The 12041-nt window shown below is 33.5% G+C and overlaps 1 protein-coding gene across 1 annotated transcript in view; it reads left to right on the forward strand.

Moving 5' to 3' along the window:
• TMF1 (TATA element modulatory factor 1) overlaps positions 1 to 9738 on the forward strand; it is a 31643-nt gene extending 21905 nt beyond the window's left edge. Inside the window, exons 11-17 of the mRNA XM_082685840.1 lie at positions 1508 to 1700; positions 2703 to 2772; positions 3014 to 3106; positions 4067 to 4168; positions 4707 to 4859; positions 5987 to 6112; positions 7845 to 9738. Coding sequence (XP_082541966.1) covers positions 1508 to 1700; positions 2703 to 2772; positions 3014 to 3106; positions 4067 to 4168; positions 4707 to 4859; positions 5987 to 6112; positions 7845 to 7988 — 881 coding nt within the window. The 3' untranslated portion in view covers positions 7989 to 9738. The remainder of the gene's footprint in view (positions 1 to 1507; positions 1701 to 2702; positions 2773 to 3013; positions 3107 to 4066; positions 4169 to 4706; positions 4860 to 5986; positions 6113 to 7844) is intronic.
• The last annotated feature ends 2303 nt before the right edge of the window (positions 9739 to 12041 follow it).

The raw sequence follows: 12041 nt of genomic DNA on the forward strand, positions 1-12041 counted from the left end.
TTTATTTATTTATTTGACAGACAGAGATCACAAGTAGGCAGAGAGAGAGGAGGAAGCAGTCTTCCAGCTGAGCAGAGAGCCCGATGTGGGGCTTGATCCCAGGACCCTGGGATTATGACCTGAGCTGAAGGCAGAGGCTCCAATCCACTGAGCCACTCAGGCGCCCCTTGTGCTTACTTTCTGTTTGTATATTCTTTTCAGTGAAATACCTTTTCATGTCTTTTTTTTAAAGATTTTATTTATTTATTTGAGGGAGCATGCACTAGCAGGAAGAAGGGGCAGAGGGAGGGGAGAAGTAGGCTCCCTGCTATGTCAGTAGACCAAAAAGGGCCTTGATCCCAGGACTCAGAGATCATGACCAGAGCCAAAGGCAGATGCTTAACAAACTCAGCCACCCAGACACCCCACCTTTTCATGTCTTTTGCCCGTTTTCTAATTGGATTCTCTTTATTTTCACTGGTGAGTTATGAGACTTATTTACATATTCTAGACAATGGATAATGTGGCTTGCATTTTTTCCTCCGGGTCTGTAGCTTGTCTTTTTATCCTGTTCCACAAAAACAAAGGCGTAAATTTTGAAGAAGTCCACTTTATCAGTTTTTCTTTTTCTGGCTCTGCTTTGGTGTCAAACCTAAGTACTCTGCCTGTTCCTAGATCCTGAAGATTTCTCTTGTGTTATTTTTTTTTTTCTAAAATATTTATAGTTTTGTTTTACACTTAAGTTTATGATCCATTTTGAGTTAATTTTCGTGTACAATTATATATGTAATATATATGTATATAAATATATATATATATAAGTTTTTGTAATTTAGTTTGATTTTTTTTTTTTTAAAGATTTTACTTATTTATCAGAGAGAGAGGGAGAGAGAGCGAGCACAGGCAGACAGAATGGCAGGCAGAGGCAGAGGGAGAAGCAGGCTCCCTGCTGAGCAAGGAGCCCGTTGTGGGACTCGATCCCAGGACGCTGGGATCATGACCTGAGGCGAAGGCAGCTGCTTAACCAACTGAGCCACCCAGGCGTCCCGAGTTTGATTTTTTTTTTAAAGATTTTATTTATTTGACAGAGATCACAAGTAGGCACGGGGCGGGGGGCAGAGAGTTAAATAGAAGCATATACTGCTAAGCAGAGAGCCTGATGCGGGGCTCTATCCCAGAACCCTGGGATCATGACCTGAGCCGAAGGCAGTGGCTTTAACCCACTGAGCCACCCAGGTGCCCCTGATTTTTTCTTTTTTGACTGTGAATATTCAATTGCTCCAGCACCATTTGTAGTCCTTTACTCTTGGAATATGTGCCTCCACATTCAAGTTAAAATAAGGGAAAATAGTAAAGCATATCTGTAAGTTAAGATTTGTTCTTTTGTCTATGTAGGCATTCTGCCTTAGGCAATAAGCCGTTACAGATTCCTCTGTGGCTACTTGAATCATTAACTGTTTGAAGTCAGAATATACTTGGTGTCTTGGGTATAAGTATATGTGATTTTTCTTTTTTATCCTACAATTAGGTGAATCCCAGACTTTGTTAGCAGCAGCAGTTGAAAGAGAACGTGCAGCTGCAGAAGAACTTCTTGCCAACAAAATTCAGATGTCCTCCATGGAGTCACAGAATTCTCTCTTAAGACAGGAAAACAGTAGATTTCAGGCCCAGCTAGAATCAGAGAAAAATAAGCTAAGAAAACTTGAGGATGAAAATAATAGGTGAGTATGTTTGTTGAGTATTATTCTTGGTAGTTTTGTGACATATTAAAGCACTTAAAAAAAAGATGTTATGGTGTTTAAATTAATTAATTTAGTAATAGGATGTTACAGCAGGATGCTTTGGGGATTTATTGAACTTTATATAGGCTCGTGCAATTGTGTGGCATGTTCTGTATGTATTTGCATTTCCCAGGGAAAGAATTTATTACTTTAATAGGGTTTTTTTTTTTTTAAAGGAGTCTGTAACTACAAAATAGTTTGGGGACTACTCATTGGAATTATTTTTATATTTTTATATTTTACAAAGGTCTTAGCAGTCAGTGTTCTGGTCTTTCTAAGTAAATGTATGGGTTCTTTGGAAGTATAAGCTATAAAATCCATCTATCTGAAATTGTATTAAGGCTGTGATTAGTGTGGTATTACTCCCTGAGTTCTTCCTTAGAAATTCTAGTTTAAAAAAAAAAATGGCCAAGTAAAAATGATTTATGAAGTAAAATACTTGAACCTATACAAATAACTTTCATAAGACTCCCTAACAAGCTTTTGCAGAATCTGAACTTATTCCAGAATGGTGGTATTCAAATTCTTCTTAGAAAGTCTCTTTTTAAATTAAATCCTAGCTCGGAGCAGCAAGGTAATAAAATGCACAAAAGTACTAGCTTGGCTTCTGAGTGTAAAATCCCTGTCATCTGGAGAATACCTTTGGAAAATCAAGCTGATGGTAGAAATGTCTATTAAAGAGTTAATAAGGGACGCCTGGGTGGCTCAGTTGGTTAAGCAGCTGCCTTCGGCTCAGGTCATGATCCCAGCATCCTGGGATCGAGTCCCACATCGGGCTCCTTGCTCCACAGGGAGCCTGCTTCTCCCTCTGACTCTGCCTTCCACTCTGTCTGCTTGTGCTTGCTCTCGCTCTCTCTTTGACAAATAAATAAATAAAATCTTAAAAAAAAAAAAAAGAGTTAATAAATTAGTTTTCAATAGCATGTACTATCATCTTTGTAGGTACCAGGTTGAATTAGAAAATCTAAAAGATGAATACGTAAGAACACTTGAAGAGACAAGGAAAGAAAAGGTATTTATCAGTGTTCAGTTGCCTCTAGAGAATGATAGGGGATAATTCTCCACTAGAGAATGGTTGGGGATGGTAGCCAACTATTGAGATGCCCTGGTGCAGTGAGCAATGTGACTACTTTCGGAAGTTGGTCTTTAGGAGTAAAACAAATAGGAATACATACTTTATGTTCTTGATTTTGGAATGGACTTAGAAGGATGATTTAGTACAGAAATTATCTAACTGTACCTCTCTCCATTAGATACTACTGAATAGTCAGTTAGAAATGGAGAAAATGAAAGTTGAACAGGAAAGGAAGAAAGCTGTTTTCAACCAGGAAGCAATAAAAGAAAAGGTATTGAATTTTGGATTTTGTTTTGTTTTTGGTGTAACCAGGCAGTAGCTGCTGTGATTAATCATTGTTATGTAATTTTAGCTATACTTTATAAATATCATTTCTTATGTCTAAAATCAATAGTGATGAATTCTAGTATTGTAATCAGTATCCTGTCAAAGTAGGTCCAAAGTAATTTGTTGTTTATCCAAAGAGATCTGTGATTTCTAGGATTCGAATGATAGAATCTGTTGCCCAATTTTAAATGAATTTTGTGGTCGTTCACTGAAACTAATGCACTTCATTTGGCCTCTAGGTACTTTGGAAATAAAACTGATTTATTTACTTTATTTCTGGTTAAGGAAGGTAATTTTTCTAAAATGAGTTTCCTGTATTTGAAGGATTGGAGTATACTAGGTAGTTAGCATGTTATATTAAAACTGCTTCTGTGTACATGGAAATTACCTTTTGAATTCATTTGGAATTTTAAAACTATATACTTAAAAATAAAAGGGATAAGCCAGAAACTTGATGGTTTATAAAACTCATTAGTAATCTTACTCTAAAGAATTAGGTTCAATTGGTGATATAATATAGAGAAGTCAGTTCATATACCTGTTAGAACAAAAACATTCTCATTCCATTAAAAATAAATTATGTTGTAGTATAAATGGGTCCTGAGATGATTTGGCCAAGTCTGTCTACAATTTTAAATTACTATTGGGCCTTTAAATAGTAATTTAAATAGTAATTTTAAAAATTTCTAAATTTTTAAATAGTAATTTCTAAAATTACTATTAAATAGTAATTAGTAATAGTAATAGTAAATTACTATTTAAATAGCAATTTTAGAAATCCTCTCTGTAACATTTATGAGGAAATGAGAATGAGTCTTTGTTGTTATTTGTCCTAGAAAAGTTTCTTGCTTTTTTTAATTTACCATTTTAGTCTTTAATGTGACTGCTTTTCTCACTCTTTAAGGAACGGAAGCCATTTTCTGTTTCTAGCACTCCCAACATGTCACGTTCGAGTTCAATAAGTGGAGTTGATATGGCAGGGCTACAAACATCTTTTCTGTCTCAGGTGATATTTTATTTCTTACATGTACCTAGTTGTTAAACTCAATGATGATAAAGGAAATATGCAGGTAGCTTTTGGCTGTCAGCCATGACCTTGCCATTCCATAGGCAATTCATCTGTATGTTCCCGAAGGAGTGCTAATTGCACTGAGGAAATAGAGATGGTTTTTTTGCCTTTGAGAAAGTCATGTACATTTTATTTTATTTTAAGATTTTTTTTAAAGATATTTATCTATCTATTTATTTATTTATTTATTTGACAGAGTGAGAGAGAGAGAGTGTGTGTGTGTGAGAGAGAAGGAACACAAGCAGGGGTATAGGGAGAGGGAGAAGCAGGCTTCTTGCTGAGCAGGGAGCCCGAAGCGGGGCTTGATCCCAGGACCCTGGGATGAGCCCAAAGCAGACACTTAATGACTGAGCCACCCAGGTGCCCCAATCACAGACATTCTAAAACAAGAATTAGCAGAACTGTTTTGTTTGAACCTTATCATGGAACTCAGTTTATAATAACTGAATAACTGAATGTGGTTTGTTTAATATAGGATGAGCCTCATGATCACTCATTTGGACCAATGTCTCTATCAGCTAATGGAAACAATCTTTATGATGCTGTGAGAATGGGAGCAGGATCCAGCATTATTGAAAATCTGCAGTCTCAGCTAAAACTCAGGGAAGGAGAGATTACTCATTTACAGGTTTGGAAAAATTAAATGTGCTACAGAAGTAAATGAAATTTTGGGGCCCAGTAAGTAGCACCCTACATCTCCACCTCACTTCTTAGCAAATTGGGAAATAAAGTGAGAGATGGCATGTGAAGTTTGAAATATATCACATATATTAATGATAAAGACAAGTTGGAGAAAATAGCCAAAGATGAGAGCCAAATGAGCCTGCTGACTGCCTGAGTTAGGGTGACTTACCTACCCCATCACAGCAGATGCGGGCCTGGAATGGACCTCCCTGTGTGTTGTAGCCTGCCAGCTAAGACTCTTAAGCATCTAGGAGCAGAGAACTCCTGGCAGGCGCCTTTCCCCAAACATTAAAAAAAAAAAAAAAAAAAGGAAGTTGCTATCTCAACAGTCATTTTATTCCCAGATTTACCACTTAGATAAGTCACTTCCCTTTGTGAGGAAGGAGCTAAGGAGATAAGAGAATTAGAACATCCTGCTGTGAAAGGAAGCCTCACGAATAGGGAGGCAGCACCCTACCACTTTACCTTGTTTTTAAAAACTTAATATGGTAAGATGTTAAAAACATTTTACGTATTTTCATTGTTGCACTTGATATACTGAAAGGTAAATCTTTTATTCTCATTATATAATTTTAGTTAGTTGAAATACTACTCTATTAAAGAACAAGTTTTTGAATTGGAAAATAAGATCAGAATAATCTTTATATGTGTTATGTTCATGTAGCCCAGTGTGCTGCACTTGAGGGCCCAAATTAACTTCTTGGGTAGTGCTGATCGATTCTGTCAGTTTGACCCACACAGCTGGTGCTGCATTAAAGTACATTTTTATTTCTCTGAATTTCTGCAGTAATTTAGAGTGACTGAAATATATATTGTTTCTCTAGAGAAAAATACAGGGCTGCGTATTTCAAACAGATTATTGGATTTTCTCTAGTTCTTTTTGCCCTATAAACGGTAACTTCTGAGGAGAGCAGAAACTCTTGTTTTTGCCATTTCCTTAAGAAAAAGTTAGTTTATGGCTGTATGTTGATAAACTATTTCTCCCAAAATAATATTGAATGTATTTATCTTAGTAGAAGTATTAAACAAGATATATTTTTATTTAAATTACTTTCTGGTAATGTTTCTCAGCTAGAAATTGGCAACCTAGAGAAAACACGTGCAATAATGGCTGAAGAGCTAGTTAAATTAACAAATCAAAATGATGAACTCGAAGAGAAAGTGAAAGAGATACCCAAACTTCGAACTCAGCTAAGAGTAAGTATTCATCATTTAAGGATGAGTCCAAGGGGTTGCCTGATGGCTTAGTTGGTTAGGTGGTTGACTCTCGATTTCAGCTCAGGTGATGATCTCAAGATCATGGGAGTGAGCCCCTTGTCAGACTCCACGTCAGGCTCTACACTCAGCAGGAACTCTGTTTCAGAATTCTCTCTCTCCCTCTGCCTCTCCCCCTGCTCACTTACATGCACACTTGCTCTCACTTTCTCTCTCTATAAAATGAATAAATCCTTTAAAAAGAGGATGAGTCCAAGGTATTTTTATCCAGTTACATTAAATTTCATATTGTTAGTTTATATAAAATGCACAAGTTTTCATGATTTTTTTGAAAATGGTATTAATATTTCAGAAAAGCAGTTTTAAGAAGCTTTTTTTTTTTTTAATTTTGTGTTCTCTAGAAAGTGTCAATTTATTGGTTTTAGTTTTCTCATCCCACATGGACTTTATTTATTTTTTTTAAATTAAATTAAATTTTTTTTCAGTGTTCCAAAATTCATTGTTTATGCACCACATCCAGTGTTCCATGTAATACATGCCCTCCTTAATACCCACCACCAGACTCACTCAACCCCTCACCTCCCTCTTTTCCAAAACCCTAAGTTTGTTTCTCAGAGTCCACAGTCTCTCATGGTTTGTCTCCCCCTCCAATTTCTCCCACTCACTTCTCTTTTCCATCTCCCAGTGTCTTCCGTGTTATTCCTTATGCTCCCTAGGAAAGTGAAACCATATGATAATTGACTTTCTCTGCTTGACCAGTTTCACTCAGCGTAATCTCCTCCAGTCCTGTCCATGTGGATATACAAGTTGGGTATTCATCCTTTCTGATGGAGGCATAAAATACTCCATTGTATATATGGACCATGTCTTTTTTATCCATTTGTCTGTTGAAGGGCATCTTGGCTCTTTCCACAGTTTGGCAACTGTGGCCATTGCTGCTATGAACATTAGGGTACAGGTGGCCCTTCTTTTCACTACATCTGTATCTTTGGGGTAAATACCCAGTAGTGCAATTGCAGGGTCATAGGGGGCTCTATTTGTAATTTCTTAAGGAATCTCCACACTGTTTTCCAAAGTGGCTGTACCAACTTGCATTCCTACCAACAGTGTAAGAGGAAGAACCTTCTTCTTGATTGTCACACTACTCAAAAGTATTTCTCATAATCATGTCTTGTCCCCAAAATAAGAAAATAACTGGATTTTATTTGACCAAGGCTCATTTATAATGCTTCTCTTTTACATGATCCTATTAGTATTTTGTTCATTGATGTTATATATATCATCACAATTTGCATATTTGGTATTAGGAGTCACTGTTAAGCCATATATGAGAATATAATTTCTTTCAACTTTTTCTATGGGGTAAATGCTAGGTAATACTTGAACCACGATGAACCAGAGAGAGTAAAATTTTAATCACATGTGTTTAAGTTAATAGGAAAAAAGACAGATTAATCTTTATATAGGGATAATTGTAGATTAGTGGAGAGATAAGATTGATAGCCATTTGGCTTAAGTTTTTTTTTTTTTTTTAATTCCTTTATTTGCTATTTATTCCAGCAGATTGGAATATCATTTTAATTTTTATATGAGATGACTTGATACTTTTATTTAGATTGTAATGTGTTTACTGTTGACTCATTTATAATATAAATATAATATTAAAGATGTTTTATGGAGTTAATTTTAAAAATTATGAACACGTGTTTTGTAGGATTTGGATCAAAGGTACAACACTATTCTGCAGATGTATGGAGAAAAAGCAGAAGAGGCAGAAGAACTTCGATTAGATCTTGAAGATGTAAAAAATATGTATAAGACTCAAATAGATGAACTTTTAAGACAAAGGCTCAGTTAACTTCTGAAAATTACATTCCTATCAAACTGAATGTAAACATTTAATATCTAAAAGTAGACTTCCAATAAATTCTTTTATAGAATTAGAAAGTGGAATTTACTGTAGAGTTCAAGAACTGAAAAAAATTGTTTTCTAGTATATAGTAATATTTGCAGTTAAATTATTTTGTGCAATATTTGAACTTTATTTTTGAAACTATTCTTTAAAGATTTATTTTTTAAAGCATCAATGTTTTTTGTTTTTGTTTTTGTTTTTTTGTCTTGAATAGCACAGAGATTACTTTTCCTCATATCAACATGGTTAGAGAAGGAGAGAGTGTTCATATGTTGTATTGTAAATATATAATTAATTGTATCTGTAATTTATATGTGTTTGTATATATTAAGGACATTTAAAGAGTTATATTAACATATTGAAACTTTGAAATCTTTCACATTTCAACATATCTAATTACTACTTCATGAAAATAGACATTAAGTGTTCTAGTAAAAAAAATTATTAAACCTGCAGTTACTAAATTTTGAACTAATTTTTTTTTCTTTTAAAGTAGAAGTCACACACTGTCTGAAGCTTAAAGGGTGAATGATTTAAACTTTAAAATTTTTGTGGTCTGAGAATTTCTTTCACCCAGATTCTACAATTAAATCTGTACAGATTTTGGTACCTCTCTGGTGAAAGCTGTAGCTATTCAGTTAGTTATATAGGCATGATTGGATAGTGGAACAATTTTACTTAGAATGATTTTGTGATGATATCAGTGATATTTGAGTGATTTTTGAAGAGGTATTGTTTTACTGCCCTCCCCTATAAAATGAATCAAAAGTGATAAAATAATACCATGATTTTCTCTTAAAAATTAATTGTTCATATTTTGTAAAGCCTTATTTTTCAGCACATTAAAAATCAATATTTGATATTACAAAATATAAGAATATAGAGAAATTATTGGAGCTAATTTAAATTTGGCCTTCTGCAATTCTGTATAATTTATCATTTTTTCTCAAAACTTTACACACAAAAATAGTGTGGAGTAGCTTTAAAAAAATAGCTATGCTTTCTTCCAAGTGTTATTTTGTTTAAAAGTTAACTGGGCCTTGTTTTAAATTTGTGAAATATTTTGATACATTTTATTACTGAAAGTCATTACCTGACTTTACTTGCAAATAAAAACTCTCATTTAATTTTTAGTTGAATTTTAAACACTAGAACTTTGGAGTATAACTATAAGCAAGCCATGTGGAAGAATTTAGAATGCTTTTCAGGGCAATTCAAGTGACCTCATTTTTGTTCTTTTTTATTCCAGACAGTATTTCTGTCATTGGATCTCTAATTTGTAGCAGTAACAAGTAGTCTTTCAGTGTGAACCAAATTCATAAAATTAATTTTCTGTATTTTAGTGGTTAAAAAGCAGTGTAATAGCTTTTTGTCAGCTTGGACTTTTTTATTTTTGCTTTTGTTTTTGTTATTTTAATATTCAGGGGCTGACAAGGAATGACAAGACTGATAGCAATAAGAAATGTACAAAATTAGAAAATATAGGAAACTTAAGTTGCAGAATATCAAGTGTTTGAAACTAGAAGTTCAAGAATTATAAAATTATTCTTTTAAAATATCCATTAGCAAGAAAATAAAACCTTCAGGTTGTTGAAAACAGATTGAAATAAAACTCCTATACTTTTCAATTTCATAATATTAAACATTCTCTTTTCTTAATTCTTATTTACATTAATAAAGTCCATTTAACTTATAATTCTAAAGTGTCTTCAATTTATTTAACTTGAAAATGATAAGCAGTTAGGGCTCTGGCTGTATATTACCATATGTTCTTTATCCAAAAATTAATAATGGATATTCACATAGATTTTATTATATACTTGGATCTCAGTACATTTATAAGTTGAGAAGGTGTAGTGAATAAGTTTCTTGAAAACCCCCACTAAGTGGCAGACTATCTATTATGATATTAGTTGCTGTATTTTACTGTTAGTCATTAAAACTTCTTTATCCATATTTTGTAAAATTGTATTTTAATGTTTAGGAGAATAGTTTGCAATCAGGTATTTCTCTTGAAAAGAAAATAGATACTAAAAGTCATAATAATTTCAGAAATATGAAAAAAAAGAGTAAAAGAGGTGTGAGCCTTGTTGATATATAGACAACTGAGCACAGACTAAAGGCATTTTTCCAACTCTTGGGAAGCTAGATTGAGACTACCAATTTCTTTCTTTTCCATTGACTCTGTTGCAAAGTTTCAGTTTTACACTGTTTAGCATATGGGAATGTATTCAATGTATCTATATTGTGATTTAAGATATTCTAAATATGGATAATTTCTGAACTAGGGAAACATGAGTTCCTGTAGTTAAGCAATTAATTTCTGTAGAATTTTTTTCTCATAATTCTTCAATTGACATTTGATTTCTGAATCGAAAATTTTATTCAGATGCTTATTAAAAGTATATGAATTGTAGTACTTAGAAAAAAGCCACAAGAGAAAAGAGAAAATGACTATAGGTATCTTTATCTTGTTTTACTACTATTTGTCTGGTATGTGTACATTTTCTTCTAATGTATCATAATTTTTTATTTCCCTTTAAAATTCTAATCTTCCCTATTCCATTCAGTTTTATAGTATAACTTTAATATTTTGTAAAGGGCTAAAAGTATGACTTCAACTACCAATGGATAAAATATTTTAATTTTAAGTGAAAGGTAATAAGCATGAATCTGATTTGAATAAAGATTTTAAAATAGTATTAGTATATTTCACTGTTACCATAATTTAGACCAGCTAGTACCAATGAATGAGGGTAGTATTGTTTTATGAAGATAATAGGACTTGTATAACCTCAGAATTCGTATTTTAAAATGAGGATAAGCCCAAATTTTCTATGAGTTATATTATGAAGAGTGTTACTAATATTAAGCCTAGTTTTTCTAATGAAGACATGTTCATAAGTTATTCTGAGTTCATATTGCTTTTAATACTGAACTCTGCAGCTTTGATCGAAAAAAGTACTTGTAAATTTTTGCCTTTACACATAGCTATTTTACCTTTAGCAAATCACAGTCCTTTAATAAGATAGAATTGAAATTGTTTCTTTCTCCTTAATACTAAATGCTTCTCAAAACAAAAAACCCAAAATACTCTAGTAGTCCATAATTGCAGTACGGAGAATTTTTTGTTGGTGCTGTCCGGAATTTATTCTCCATTTGTCCTGCTCCTAAGTAAGGTAAATGTAATTTTAAAATCTTCAAATAATACTAAGCTAAGGGGTAATAAGAGCAGTTGCTGTTTGCTTAATAGTAAACTCTAAACTCTACTGTTGCTTTTATAGGTAGTGATGGACAGATAAAGGTGTTCCTTTTCAGTTTTAAACAATGCCATGCCCATTTCTCTCTTGAAATTACAATTTTAATTTTTAAAAATACATTGTTCAAAAATCTCTGGTCATGTGGATTATAGGAAACACAGTGCTTGCTTTGTTACTGTGGAATAAATTCATTTAAATGGGATCATAATCCCTTATCCACTGTTCTGAAGTCCAGAAAGCTCTGAAAGCTGATAGGGAGTATCTTTATAAGTTTGCTATCAAATCTGCTTTGGTGGTAAAGCCTAACCTTTACTGACATGGGGCTATTTAGAAGCTTTATTTCACTCAGTGTGAATATTCATGTACTTTGTTGCAGAAATATTGTGTGAGATTATGGGGTGTTGACCCAGGGCACATCCAGGGTGTTAAGTAGTAAACTGTGTGCATACCCTATTGTATATTAAAAAATTCAGGAACACATATGGTCCCAAAGATTTTGGAAAAGGGATTGTATACTGCACTCTCTGTTCAAATCGGTGTTTTAAAGTCGATACTATTACCATCTCCATTTTTAAAATGAAGAATGGTTTAGTTGCTTAAGGTCATATGGTAACTAAGTGGCAAAGATGAGATTCTAATTTGTGCGGTTAGGCTCCAGAGAACATGTTCTGAACCATTAACTGTGCAGTGCTGACTCTCTTACTCCTTTTCTGTGAAACCATAAATGTATAGATCAACT

This window comes from Mustela nivalis (genome assembly GCF_964662115.1).
Source record: "Mustela nivalis genome assembly, chromosome: 1".
Lineage (NCBI taxonomy): Eukaryota > Metazoa > Chordata > Mammalia > Carnivora > Mustelidae > Mustela > Mustela nivalis.